General features: G+C 38.4%; 1 protein-coding gene across 17 annotated transcripts in view; it reads left to right on the top strand.

Moving 5' to 3' along the window:
* AFG2A (AFG2 AAA ATPase homolog A) overlaps positions 1-15,352 on the top strand; it is a 229,774-nt gene that overhangs the window by 15,011 nt on the left and 199,411 nt on the right. For all 17 annotated transcript variants that reach the window (XM_061353673.1, XM_061353672.1, XM_061353671.1 and 14 more), the window contains exon 10: positions 14,253-14,407. In XM_061353673.1, the coding sequence (XP_061209657.1) occupies positions 14,253-14,407 (155 nt within the window). The remainder of the gene's footprint in view (positions 1-14,252; positions 14,408-15,352) is intronic.

The following is a 15,352-nucleotide window of genomic DNA, read 5'->3' as shown; positions in this document are numbered from 1 at the left end:
AGCTTCCTCTGGCAGTGGCACAGTGCACAGTTAATTCTTGCATCAGAATTAACTATGAAGATGACAGAAGTTTTACTAAGGGTGATGGCACCTGGAACAGCAAGGTTTTTGCTTGCCAGTTTCCTGAATTTTTAAGGGATAGTTCTCAAATATGGATTTATGGACTTTTGTATGGATCAAGAAGAAAAAAATGCGTACAAACACAGACTATTCATTTTATAGTTTGCTTCAGTTGGCCTCAGTTGTGTTTTAAGCTCTAAGCAAACATTCATTTTAAAACAAATATATGCAAACAACAACAAGAAAAAGATGAGCTCCCTTTTTACTTCCTTTTCTCTGTTTTTGGAAGCCTCTCAGTCTGCCTGTCTCACAGTCGTCACATAGTAAATACTTAACTAATCTAAAACTTTCAGTGAGAAGTGTTGTGGTTTCAGTTCCAAACATGACCCAGCCTGGACTTTCCTTGTGCACATAGATTCTGCACACTTCATAATCCAGCTGCAAATTGGTGATATTTATACACTTTATGAGGGCCTTTTAGAAAGAAATTTTGAATGTTGTGCAAATTGAACATTATGTCCTATCTAGAGTCAAAATTTCTGGCATCTACCTGTGACTGTTTGCAGGACTATCCGAGAGCTTTGTAGCCAGAGCTAACACTGCGAATGTGTGAAGGAGGATGTCTCCTTTCTATTGATCTTTGTTCTTGAATGCTGTTAAAATTTTCTTGTCGTTTGTCAACTTGGAGTGGCCTCTGCTGGGGATAATACAGTCCAGCACAGTTAACTCTTTGTACCCCACATGTATTTTTCAAAGAGTTCCAGAAGCATGGTTTTGTCGAAGTATGACATAAACTGAATTTAAGTTGCTCATTGTTAAAGAACAGTCTCAGTTGGATTCTGTTTTTTCTGATGAAGCTCTTGAGTACCAATTTTTATATTAAGTTTTCAACACCCTGTAAAATACTAGTGCTTTCACTGAAGCTAAGCTTAGAAAAGACTAGATTTTATGAGGTAATAATATTACCTCATAATGATAAGTAATAATATTTCTCATCAGGAGAGCAAGGTTATTTCATATAGAAAATTTTCCAGTGTTTTGTCTGGTCTTGTTTGTTGTTCTAAACAGTGGGCTTCTGCTGCTTCACTTAAGAAACTGAACTGTGGGCCAAGATAGCTTGTCCAGGAATGCTCTCTGATACTCAGCCGAAGGTTTCCTTGTTTAGTTTTATTCCATTATTTCTATTTACATCCTTGTATAACCCGTTCACTCTCCCTCCTTAGTGTTTACACCCTTCGGATATCTCTAGGCTGTTCTCATGTCCCCTACCTCCTAATTCATTATTGAGCCAAGCTATAAATATTTAGCTCTTTTAATCTTTTCTCATAAATAAGTCCTTCCTGCCTTCTGAGAAATCTTGTTCATTTTCTCTGAACTCCCTCCAGTTTGTCAATAATCTTTTGCTAATGTAGGGCTCAGAACTGAACCTTGTATTTCAAATCTATTGCAACATAAACTGTGATACAAACATACAGTTGACTGCTGGTGCACACTTTGAAATAACCAAAATGCTTAATGTTGAGGCAATAGCTGTGTTAAGAGTTCTTTTACAAAATTTAAGGTTGCTCGCGCCACTTCTGCAGATGATGGGTGTATAAGTACAGGTGAAACATGAAAACTAATTTAGAAGCAGGAATTCTGAACTCAGAAACATAAGTTCAGTTTTGGGTACAAGGTTATTGTTGCTCTCTAATTGTATTGCAGCAGTGATCTTTGGGAGACTGAAGTCATAGAATCACAGCATCATAGAATAGTTAGGGTTGGAAAGGACCTTAAGATCATCTAGTTCCAACCCCTCTGCCATGGGCAGGGACACCTCACACTAAACCATCTCACCCAGGAGTCCTGATTACCCCATTTATATCTGTAGGCACTTGAGTTGTGGCTAGAAAGCCTAAAAGTTTGCAAGCTATGTTTAAATATGTTCATATTCTTAATACTAAGTTTAGATCATTTCCAAAGGACTCATCCTTCCTTACCTGATATTTCAACTCTGGTCTTTAGGGCATGTACTGTGTATATACTGCTTATGTAAGCCAGGGGTTTGTAATGGTAATTAATGTAACACATGTAGTAATTGTAGGCCTATGATAGGCAAACATTTCACTTTTATTTCACTTTTGCATTTATAGTTAGGTTTTCTAAGCTACTTTATTATAAAAGCTTTGATGTTTGTCTTTTGTATAACTCTGAAGATCATGTGAAAAGTAAATAGCTATTGTAGAGTTAAACATACTCCAGCTATTTTCTTGGCAGAAGTTATTTGTTCTCTAGTGCAGGAACTGGTTGGTGGTACTTCTGGGGTCAGACAACCAAGTTTTCTGTTCAGCAACTCTGTACATTTTCATGGAAGTCCCTAAGAAGTTTTAGGAGTTTTTAATGTTCTGCTTTCACTGAGTGTTTCCAGGCCCCTGTGTATATGGTGTGTACAGACTTGCGGTGTTATATATGCTGGAATGGGCAAGGAAAGGAGAGGTGGACAAGAAACCTGGAGAGTCTATACAGTGTGCTCTGAGCTTTTCCAAACAGGGTATTATGACCAAACATTTATAAAATAGTTATATATAGACAGATACAATAATCAGTTGAGTGGTTTTATTTGATCTGCTGAATTTTTAAAATATGAGGGAATTTGTTTTCCAGTGCTGCCTTTTCCTCTGCTAAAGATACAATTCTGGTTTCTCACAAAATGAAATTGCAAAACTTTGACTTCATAGGAAGAACGCTAGGTATCATGAAGCTTACAGTATTGTTGCAAGAGGGTGACAGGCATCAGCTCTGTAAATGTATCTATCTCAGCCCGCACTGCTGTGCAGAGTGCTTGTATTCCCCTCACATATTGAGCGAGTATTATTTGTCTGATTTACAAATAACTATGGTCCTTCCAGCAGAATTAAATGTAAACCTGGTATTTCTAACATGGCAAGTATCGGTAGCTTAGATGCAGTGCTTTCAGAATCAGTGTACCTTGTCTCTGTCCAGTGTTACATTATCTGTAGTGACTGTGTTGGAGAAATTGGGATTTCTGTGACCTTCTACTGCCTAGCAATATACTTGCCGTTTCCACAATTAACTGCATACTTTCATGTAGGTTAGCAGCATAGTATGGAAAACCTTCAAGTACTTTGATGGGTGCTGGACATGTGGACATCACCTTGCAACAGGCTCCTTGTGGTAGACTCTTGAGGACTTGGGTGTCCTCTGAGGGATTCAGATGCACAGAATTCTTGGCAAGGGCTTAGCTATATGTGCAGCTAAGAGTCATATTCTTAAAACTGGGAGAGGTCTACTGTGTTCTAAATTAAGACTACCTTTTAGAGTGAAGAGCTGCCTTCTGAATTGTTTTATCTCAAGCAGAGGCAGTGTCTACAAGAAAGACTCTGCCATATCCTTGTTCATATTGTCAGTGTTTGTCCCTGAGATCTTGTTGCTTCTGCTTTAATTAATTTGCCACACAGTCTTTTTATTAATTCCCTAAGAAACATAATAGTTTTGATTTAATGACAAAGATAAGTACTGCACTTTTTTTTTTTTTCCCCTTTTTTTAAACATATGAAATGTCAATTAGGTAGCAGGGACATGAATGGTATAAACTGTACTGAATGTTAGAAGATGGTTAGCAACAAAGGTTTCCAAATATAGGAATTTATTATAAACTTAGCCTTCTATGGCTGCCTGCAGCATTTCAAGAGGGTGAATATAAATATAGCTTGATTTCTTGAAGAAGTGGGTTCAGTTGTACTGTTTACAGAGAAAGGAAGTATTTGCTTTATAATTCGTAGAATTTATCTTGAACATCCTTGTTTGTTACACATAATTTCAGTGTGCTGCTATAAAACACTTGAATTGTGATAAGATAGCATCACGAAGAGAGGAAGAGCAAACGTCTTTGTTTAAATAGTGGTCTCTCTTGCAATAACATCTGTTTGGTTCCAGCGAGAATGCTGCATTGCAACCACCAAAATTTTGAGACTTTGTGAAAGAAGCACTAATCAGTTTGTTTGCATCAAAGTTTTTTTTAAAACTGCCTGGTTATAATACAGTAAATACAGTTAAAGTTACCACCTTGCTTAGCCTTTAGGATTGTAATTCTTCAGTGGCTTGAAATGGCTGTTACAAAAAATCTTATGGAAATAAGAAACTGAGCTACATCTTCAGTCAGTATAAATTAGGATTATTCTGCTGAATCTGTGAAGATGCTTGTGTAGACATATGAAATGGTCTGTTGTCTTATGTTCATAATTTGAGAGTCCTCTTTTTTTTTTGAGATCTTATTGTCTATGATATTCATTTGGTCCTTTTACTACCCCTGCGTTCTGATGAATAACACAGCTAGGATGGAGAGTCCTTATGCTGCTTAATTGATATATTAATATATTAATAATTGTATATAATTAATATACATCCTGTATATTGATGATATGTAGCTACTAGATGTGTGAAAGTGTAAGTTATTTAAGGGGATACTCTACTTGGCTTTTCCTGCAGCTGAGAAACTTCCTGTTATATCTTTTATGATCCCCAAAATAGTTTGTGCAATCCATTTACATTAAAAAGAAAAAATAAAATAATTAGGCAATTGAAGGGCTGGCTCCTAGGTGTTTTGTTTTTCCCTGTAATTAATGGGTAAGTAAATTCCTCTGAAACTCAGGAATGTCTCTTTGTTAGATTTATGTGTTTGAGGTTTTTTTACCCCAGGTTCTGCAGTTTTGGTAGCCTGGCCACCTGCAAAGAAGCATGAGGCCTTTAGGCTAACGTGATTAACAGTGAATCTGTGCTCACTGAGCACCAGCCTCTGACTGGTGTTTGAGTTAGACAAACACTGTATTCAGTATGTGATTGCTCAGCCTTGTATCTCAAATCCAAGCTTTCCATTTCAGCTCAGTCTCAGTCTTGATGAAACAGCCTAGCGTTAGGGCATCAAGAATATCTACCCTTTCTTCAAGCCATAAGCTCTCAGTCTGAACCTTCCCCAACATGATTTGGACCTAAGTTCTGCTGGGGGTGTGTGACAAATGTAAATAATTTTTCTTGGGCTTTAATCCTAAATGTAGGAATGTTGGCTGAGACACTGTTGAAAGCGTAGATATTGACAAAGGCAGTTGACGGCCAAGACAATGGAATTGTTTTTTGGCTTGTTTCCAAATTAACTGATTGCAGTTACAGATTTTAAGGGAAAGCAGTGCTTGACATGCTATAGGTTTTTTATTCCTGTATGGAAAGTGACTGAAAATACCATATCTATGTTGTGGTTTGTTTGGGTGGGTTTTTTTTGTGGATTGTGGTGGTGTTTTTCTGGTTTTGTTTTCGTTTTTTTTTTCATTTTGTAGCATGGAAAAAAATTGAAACCATGCTGCTGCAAACAATCTGCTTTTGCATTCTCTAACTGAATAGTGGTTCCCATTGGACATTCAGAATGAGGTGAGAAAGGTCACTTGCCTTTTTATGAAAAGGTGATGTAGAAAATGTGCTTTTTTTGGACAGGAATATGAATAACAAATACAGTCAGATGGTCAATACCAAAAGATGTTTTGTTATGAAATTGAGAGATTTTTGCAGAAATAGAAGAGCACTGGCTTTTGAGAAACAGTGAAACGTTCAGACACAATACGGAAGTAAAGCTACAAATTGAGTTTTTGACTGGAACAGTTTTCTGACACTGTGTTGATGTTCAGCATTCATGAGTTTTAAGTTAGTGCTTTGTTCTGTAGGTTTAAAGTTGGGTCCTTAGTGGAGAAGCTGTTTTTAACCCAAAGCAACTGACCTAGTTTGCCGTCTAAACAGGTTGTGAACAAATGCGTCCTTGCTTTCACGCACACATAGCAAAGCAATGTGGCTTTTTTGGACTTGGACTGGAACATGTGTTTTTCTTGCTGTTTCTTAGAACGCTCACTCAGAATGATTGCTTTCATGCAGTAGAGGCTACATGTGGATGCTGCTGAGCAGCTTGAAGCAGCATGCTTGAGATTGGGTGGAGTGTGTTGACATTATTCTTGTCTGGGGGATCCCTTGGCCCTCTCTGTTAGGATGCCCTTCACCCAGCATCCTGTGGGGCAAAAACAAACTCAAATTTGTTTTAGAATTACTCTCTTAGACGTTTAAAGTAGCTCAACTAACTTTCCTAAGATTCCACAGAAAATGTGTTATTTTAGCTGCATAGGGTTAGATCATCACCCTTTTACTTTAGTTTGATGTCATTCTGATGTGACTGCAAAATTTCTGAATCTCTTTTTTTTTTTTTTTTTTAAACCCCCTGTGTCTTTTGCGTATGCTTAGTGCAGAGGTGTTTCCTTAGTGCAACTGTCTTTCTATCCAGAGAGGGAAAAATCTTGCACTGTTTCCCTCTCTGAAGAGACACTGATGCATGTTAAGTTTCTTTTTGTAGTTATTTTTCCTTATATAAAATCTTGGGCCCACTAAGTTGTGTGTTTTGGTTTGGTTTGGTTTGGGTTTTTTTGTTTGGTTTTTTTTTCTTTTTTTTTTTTTTTGTTGGTTGGTTTTTGGGGTTTTTTTTGCAGTGATACTTGTTTTTAGTTTTGGTGTGGAGAATGCTGCACATAGCTGCAGTCAGGGCATGTGAACTTTTTGTTTTCATCATAACTAAATTTAACTGTTTTTATCTGAAACTGGCTTGCATTTAGTTGAATGATGGGATTGTTGACTTCATATATACAGTTGAGGGTTGGCTATTTAATAATCTGTTTTAAGTGCATCCCATTCTGTCTTCTATATTTATATAAGTAGGAAATAAAGAATATATTCAGAAGAGTTGATCAATAACTGTCGTTAGTATTTTAAAATAACTTTCATGACAGAGAGACATCATGTTCTTGCTCCTGCAACTTAAGTGATACAGAAGAAATTATACTATTCATGTGTGCATATGGAAACCTCTGTGCTTGAATAAGTGTGAGCGTCCAGCCCAAAACAAGTTGTCTGAATTGAAGAGTTAGAGGGTGCAAGACACCATAGTAGCCTATGTTGGTGCAGCCCTATCTGTGCAGATTGGTTTGCTATGTAATGGCAGTCAGACCATCATTCCTCAGCTTGCAGATCCTGAAAATTTAGCGTTATGTCTCTTTGCTTAAGCATGGAATAAATTCAGGGTGGATACTGCCTTGGGCTGGATCACTGGCCAAGCTGTGGTGGGAACAGTTTTGTGTGGTTCCTGTTTATTTTCTAGACTTGGGAGTCAACAGGGTGTTGGTAACCCAGCTCTAAGTCGCATTGATGCGAGTGGTGTGCTAGTCACTATTCTACTTATCAGTGTTTGTGTCTCATGGGGGTTTTGGATCTCTGGATGCAAAGCTTGATGAGAACTGTGTGCCAGGCAATGTTATTCTTCTAGCAATGGAAGAAATCCTCAGCTGTCTGTCTAGCACCTTTGAATGAATGAAAATGATTTAACCAAGACGAAACTGGTTTTTGAAGACACTCTACAGTCTACTTAATCTTTCAAATTATCCTATGGGTTTGGTGTGAGTTTGTTGTGTTTTTTTTGGGTTTTTTTTTTCCACCTACAGTGATATGAGCTGCTTGCTCCCCTGTGTTAACTTTGAAGGTTTTACAGATTTAAGAACCGAAAACAACTTCCTGACCTTTAATCTCTGAGAAAGGGTTTGGCAAAACTGGGGACTTTATTCTTGCTGTGCACAGAGTCATTCATGTTAACTGGTGTTTTGCTGACTGAAAGGTATTCCGCAGGTTTACACGCTTCCTTCTTCCTCTCCCATCATGTCTTTTCTAATTTTCTACTTCCTCCCAGCTGAAATAGGATAACCATGTTCATTGTTACTGCTGACCTGCACACAAGCACTGTGGTGTTTTTCTCCTACTAAGAGCATTAATGTTCACTGCAATACTCCAGTAACCTGACATTAAATTGTTGCAAGTGATTGAGACTTGGTTCCTCATGATGCAGACGGTTACTTCATTTCCTGATTCAGGAGCAAGCTCTGGTTATTAATTTGACTTACGTATTTGGACTAAAACTGGTTTTTTTTTCCAAAATACAAACATACTTTTTGGCAAATTACTTGTTTGAAAGGTGTATTAAATTTTAAGGATCCTTTAGTAACACTTTGAATTTTGGAAAGGCAGTTGTTTCTCTATTTGTTCTGTCTTCTGGAGTTTGGTGATTGTTTTTGTTTTGTTGTTTGTTGTTTGTTGGGTTTTTTTGCATGATACTCATTTAATGCCATTTTGTCTTGTTTTACGCAGAATTTCATTTGATGCAGTTGTGTTTCTAAATTCGGATATCTTTTGAATTTTGGCTAATGCTTCTCTCCGGATTCTGTTTAATCAGTTGTCATGCTCTTACATTCTTTGAGTGACCATAATACGAGAACATCTAGAGCTCAAGTACAGTGCTATCTCTGTGAAGCAATTGGTATGCATTTTTGTTTCAGCTTTGTGCTGAATCTGGTTTCAAATGTAACTTGGATCAACAATGGTAATAGACTCCATTTCAAATATATTTGAAACACAATTCTTCCCTTTTTCTGCTAAAAACTGTAGGAGTTTTGTTCCCCTCTTAGTATACAGGGAGGGACTGAACATGGTATGATTTATCTCCCTCTATCTTGCTCTGCTGGCTGTAGAAAGATCCGAACTAGAAAAGAAACTTTAGAAAGATCCGAACTAGAAAAGAAACTTTAGAAAAGAACTGTTTAGAGTAGATGTTCAAGTTACAAAGTGTCAAACTTTCTCAGTGTCTGAGTAAAAACAAATACTGTTTTCAGAGTTCTGCCTTTTTTTCTGAGTAAGGTAGCATCAGCTATACTTCAGACAAGCTATTGGTGTAAAAATGCCACTACAGGAGAAGAGCTCAATTTTTAGAATTCTGACTCCTTGTCAGGTTCCAGGTAAAATGTCTTCCTGGAATATATAATGGCGAATTTAGGATTTGAAAGCAGTCTTAGTTCTTTTGCTTAAGCAATAAAAGTTCTTCTGGTGAAATGTGGCTTGATTTGTATGCCTGTGCTAGTTCTGCAGGAGCTAGATCAGTTAGCAGTAGGCATTTGTATGTAGAATGAATAGCCGCTACTGGGGACAGAGCTTCGCTATTTTCAGGCAAAGTTACTGTAGATCTGACTTCAAGTTTTCCTGTATTCTGACTTGACAGTGTTCTTAATTACAATTAGACTGACACTTAGCCACTAACCATTGCTTCTTGTCTTTCTGTCCTTGCTGTTCTGGTAGCCGGGCAGTCCTTATTTTTCTTCTAACATACATATGACAAAACTTAGCTTAGCTGCATTTATGTATGAGAGCAGGCTACAAACAGGCAGTCTGGTATTCCTTATTTCAAGGGCTGGAAAGGACCTTAAGATCATCAAGTTCCAACCCCCTGCCATGAGCAGGGACACCTTGCTCTAAACCATATTACCCAAGGCCTCTTCCAACCTGGACTTGAACACTGCCAGGGATGGAACATTCACAACCTCCTTGGGCAACCTATTCCAGTGCCTCACCACCCTAACAGGAAAGAATTTCCTCCTTATATCCAATCTAAACTTCCCCTGTTTAAATTTTAACCCATTACCCCTTGTCCTGTCACTACAGTCCCTAATGAAGACTCCATCCCCAGCATCCCTATAGGCCCCCTTCAGATACTGGAAGGCGATGTGTGTGTAACTGATCTGTGAATAAGCTGTTTCCTGTATGAAATAAGTTTTGAAAATACAGTTCCTCCTTCCTTCCTTCTTTTCCCTCTGCTGTCGCACCTCTCAACAACTTTTGGTCTGCTCCATAGACGGGTTCCAGCAAATGCCAGAGCTCTTCATGATGGACTGTAAATTGCGAACATACTCCCTACAGTAAATTAGTGCTCAGGTTGGCTGAGTGAATTTGCAGTGTTATAGTTACAAGGGATTTAAGGGCATTATCTTTTCTGTGCAAACAGGAAATGAAAGTTCTTCAGGGATTTTCCCATATATGTACAGTGGGAAAAAAAAAAAAACCAAACCAAAACCCACCACAAAACAAAATCAACCAAACTAAACAAAAACCCCAAGCCAAACAGTGGAACAACTTTTGTGGTCATTGCCTCTGAAGTACACTGTTCTTATGGTTTATAATGTTCAAAATTGATTTTAAGATATACAAAATGCTTTTCCTACGCATAAAACTTAAATATTGAAGTACAGAATGTAAAGACCTGGAAATAGAGGAAGATGCCCTATCTGGTGCCATTAGGAAGCTGAAATCTTTCCATATGCTGTTGAGCATTCCACTTGCAGCCATGCAAGGGAGAATCATGTTGTTTCTTACAGCTGGCACAGGTAGAAATGGTATGCGCCTTCTTGGTATGGCTGTAACAATTTGGGAGGGAAATGCCAGATTAGCAGGGAAAGAAAAAACATTTCCCCTTGTAAATAGTCTTACAAGAAAATTACAATTTCTTTGAAGCTACTTACAGATTCTGCTATTAGAATTCTGGTAGGGTAAATCCAGACAAGATGGATTTGCAGAAGAAATAGCTGATGGGCAGTAAAAGGTGCATGACTAGCAGTCTTGTTCAGTTCATTTCCTCAAGTGTTGTGTATATTGTTTCAGAAACCTAAAGTGTATATGTTCATTGTTTTGAGTGGATGCTTTCTATTATTTACAGTAGCTTACAATTATACACAGATTGGCAAGTCTAACAGTGTTGTAGAGTCTTTTTAGGGGACATTGTGATTACGATCTAATGTGCCACACTTAGCTAAACTATAAGCAATAAAATCTTTCAGGGAAGCAATGCTACTGATCTGGTACCATAGCCTGATACCAAAGAAGGATCATCTGTACCAGGACAGGGTGTTCTGCTGGCTTTTTCCCCTCTATTCACTTTGTTTCCTCTGTTCTAGACAGACAGGATGAATTAGTGAGGTAGAACATACAGTTGCCCAACTGGAACAAATTGTTTATTTTCCATTGTTTGTAATCATGCATGATTTATTATGTTTGTTTCTTTTCTTTTTTTCTTTTTTCCATTTTTTTTTTAAACTGGGATTTTCCATCTGTGACCTACTGAGAATCAGTGCTGTTCACTATTGCAAGCGCCGCCTTACGAGTTAGGTTTCTGCTCTGCACAGGGTAGTCATAGAATCATAGGATGGTTTGGGTTGGAAAGGACCTTAAGATCATTCCAGCCCCACTGCCAAGCAGGAATGCCTCACACTAGACCATGTTGACCAAGGCTCTAGTCCTAGGGACCAGTCTTGTATCTCTTTACTAGAAATAGGTACACCATGCCTGTGTGAACTATCCTGCTGACCATACAGCAGGCTAACTACATTTGCATCCTTCCTCCCTTCACACAGGACTTGTGCTGGAATAAAACAGTGAAAAACTAGCCGCCTGTTTCTGGGCCTGATCAGTCACTGCCAAAAGGCTATTGATATTCATGAATGCTTAAGAATGAAGTAGCATTGGAAAATGAGCAAGAAATGCTGTAACAAATTCTGTGCTCAGAGACAGTTCATAGCACTGATATACACTCAAACCAGAACATGCTCATGAAGAGTACCCGACAGCTAAGCTGAGATGCTCAGTGTTTTTTGAGGTGCTGTGTCTGAATCTTCAGTTTATCCACATTATAACTCCAGTACTGATAAACCTGGCTTTGCTATAGTGTTTCACCTCCTTTGCCTCTGTGTTGCTTCTAGCACCATGTTTTTCAGCCTGACCTGCTTTTTCTTACATTAAATAAGGATCTTTCAGCATCTTGGGAGAAGGATGTGTTTTTCTGTCTCTGGCAAGCTGCTGCCTGTATCCTATTACTGAGACTTCCCACCTCCCTCTTCCCTCCCCCCTCCTTCTCCCCGCCCCCGGGTTAGAGGTCAATCTGAAATGCAGGAAAGAATGATTATGGTAACAGGAGGAAACAGGAGGAATCATGCTTTCTTTTTCAATCTGTTTTTTATTACTGTTTTAATGTAAAACATTGTTTCAATTAAACGCTGACCTGTGCAGTGGCATGTGCGTGCACATGCTAAAATCAATTCAGGCTTTGTTTGGAAAGCTGTGACCTCTTTATTCCTGTTCTGGATCAAGGCGGTTGCACCTTAAACCCACTGCTGAGGACTGAAATTTCACTTGTACACCTGGTAGCCCTGGCAGTAATGGTCCTTGAAAGCGGAATTCTCCTTAGGCATTTTTATGTCCTGTTGTCTCTCAGTTTTTAAAATAAACTTGCTTGTTTTTAAGAACTTCTCATGTCATGAAAAAAAAAAAGGATAACCATGACACTATTAAAAGGAATCAAAAGGGACTGGTGCATGATGGAGCAATGGAGCAGATATGTATAGAAATGAGCAGAGTTCTTTACCAGTTGCTTTCTTTCTCTATGACTTAATTTCATAATATGCTATTTATTGTTGTTTTTTTTGTTTGTTTTTTTTTTTTTAAGTGGAGTAAATTGACTTCATCAAAAAAGGACCTGTAGGAGTCAACCCCAATACCTGCTGCCAGCCCCAAAGTATTAACTGTAGTGGCACTAGAATAAGATACCCAGTTTGTTATTTGCTTGGACGCAAATTTTAAATGTGGGTGGGGATAAATCTGTGTTGTCTTGTGTAAGTTTTTGTTTGCCTAAAAGGAACACTTTCTAAGAAAGGAAGGGTAGGGGGTGGAATAACATGAGAATTGTCATGGTTAAAATGAGTCAGTTATGGTTTATACTTGTCCTTTGGTGACCAGATTTTCATTTCATTCCTTGGCCTCTTGAAATGCTTTTATTTATATATCTTATTAGTTCTGGATATTCTGTGCAAGGGGAAACCTGAATTACGAACTTCCCCCTTCCCCTCTCCATTATTGTATTAAGAGCCTGGGTATTGAATGCAGGTGCTCGGACTCTGCCATAATTGGCAGTTTCTGGAGAAACACCAGCTGTACTGCTTCGCAGGGGAGATATTGTATCTCTTCACACATTGTATATATTGTAGGAAACTCAGAATTCCTGTCACTGTCAGAAACTTTGCATGTTTGCATCTACCGGGGCCTCTGTAGAAAAAAAATCTGCTGGAAGTTATAACCAGTTCTGTTTTCAGAAATAGCTTATCCGTGTTATTGTCCTTTCATGTAGCACTAATTGATGTTTTGATTAGTTAAATATAGCAAAGGTTTATCTTTGTGTGATCATGCAAGGTGCATTGGTTTAATACTGACTTTTTTTTTTCTTTTTTTTTGTAACACATGACAACAGATATTACAGGTGTGTTTACGTGTATATAAGATTATACTCATTAATGCAATAGTATACTAAGTGACATATTTGACAGTTTCAGTTCACAGAACAGGGCTGGGAATAGAAGCAATAGAACTCCAAATTATATTAGACCTTAAAAGGCATAATTATATAGCAGGAACACCATGATGCTTCTGGGCATCTTACACAAAAGGGGCAGTAGCTGGTCTCTCTGAGGAATGCTTGGGTACTGCAGATAGTACTGCTTGGTCCTTCCTGAGGCGTATTGGTACATTGATGGGTGGGACTTGCGCAGGTTTTGGAGGATAGAATTAAAGGGGGAAAATAGGAATGAGTATCAAGCTTTATAGGTATTGTATGCAAGGGATTGAGCCAAACAAAGGAGAATGTAGAAGCTCTGCTTGTGTTTGAATTGTATGATTGCTGAAAGGAATGAAGAGCTGTCGAGTGGTGCAGGGAATGTTTCTTGCATATCAAGAAAAATATGGGTGTCTGGCATCTTACTGAATAGCAAAATAGGGTTCCAATGAAAGTAAAAGAAATCTCGTCAGTTTGTTTTTAAGAGCAGCTAGGAAAATACAGTCCTACTAGTAGAGGAATGGACAAGGTTGCACATGTCTTATGTGAGCTGATTTAATGTTTGCCTTGAATATTCATTATCCTTCTTCCTCTGTGCTTTAGAAATGTGTTTGGGTCAATGTGTGGACCTTTGGAGGTTTTGTCCTGTTAGCTTCATCTCTGGGAACACAGGGGCATGGCTGTTCAATTCTGTCTTTTGAAGCATGTAGTTTATATTCTGTCTGTGGTCATTAAATACCCCTTTTCTTGTGCTCTCATCAGAAGTGTCTCACCTGTTCTTTGACCTTAAGGTCCAGTACCGATACATTCTTTTGAACAGAATTTCCTTTCCAGTGCTGTTGTGTTTGTATGTTGTACACTCTGTTTTTGAGAACCAAGAGGAAGTCTACATATTTCCGTTTTTTTCTGGTTTTAATAGGTTTGTACGCATTGCGGAGAGCACTGGGGAAAAGACCTAATGTATTAGACAACGAGGTGGCTGGGTCAGTGATGATTGCTTTCAGTGACTTCCTACAGGGGATGAATGATGTCAGGCCCAGCGCCATGAGGGAGGTGGCAGTTGATGTGCCAAAAGTAAGTCTTTTTCTTGCAATTTGCTAGCAACATTGTGAAAGCCATGTTAGGAGTTGCAGTTAGGCATTTAAATGCCTTACCAAAAGAGTAATTCTGTGAAGAGGAATCCTCAAGTTACCAGTAAATGGTTGTGTGTCGTCTTTTTGTTTGCTTATTTTTTTAATTATAATTTTGAAGACCTGTTTATAGAAGATAAAGTTCCTAATGCTTTAGGAAGAGTTGGTAATGCAGGAGTGTATCTCCTATTAGTAGTTTTATATACTGAGTGAGTTAATGGGGTAAAAATCTTCAGATGTCTGCTGAAAGCAGATCCTGAACAGTGGTGAACGCTGAAGTCTTTTGTAAAGCAGACATAAGCAGAAACCAACTGCTAGCATTTGTAACCAATGTATATTGAAACAAAGATGTGGAGAGATTGATTGCTATGATTTATTTTTTATATATTTTTTTTTGTAACACTGATTACATGCCGTTCATACTGCTGTGACATGAGCCTCCTCAGTGGCATTATGTGGTTGTAATTGAGGGCAGAATTACATACTGTAGGTAGCTTATCACTGCTAAGTGGTTACCAGTCAAGGGCTGGCATTAATATGAACAGTTCCTTGGGCTCATCTTTACACTGCTCTCTGCCTTCTCAGTCAGGTGTTATGGTAGCTCAGTAGCAAACGCAACATAAATTGGGCTGGGGAATTGGTCTGGTTGAAGATGACTGATCTAGCTTAACAATATTCAGCAAAAGAAAATGTTGTATTTAATCCTACCAAATCTTGCAAGTGGTTGTGCTGGTGTTTCTCAGCAGCTTCCCAAGCCCTAGAAGAAAACATTTATGTCTCATTGCATGAAGATGAGTCATCTGGGAATTAGATTGCACATCTGTAGACACTTATTCCAAAACTATAGGAATGGGAAATAAAATCTGTGAACAGGATGCTGCATGCAGCC

The sequence above is a fragment of the Neopsephotus bourkii genome, unplaced genomic scaffold (genome assembly GCF_033783945.1).
Source record: "Neopsephotus bourkii isolate Nb327-2 ecotype Australia unplaced genomic scaffold, CSIRO-AGI_Nbou_v1 NB_690, whole genome shotgun sequence".
Taxonomy (NCBI): Eukaryota; Metazoa; Chordata; class Aves; order Psittaciformes; family Psittacidae; genus Neopsephotus; species Neopsephotus bourkii.
Note: the sequence above shows the minus strand (reverse complement) of the source record. Positions and strands in the feature narration are given on the sequence as shown.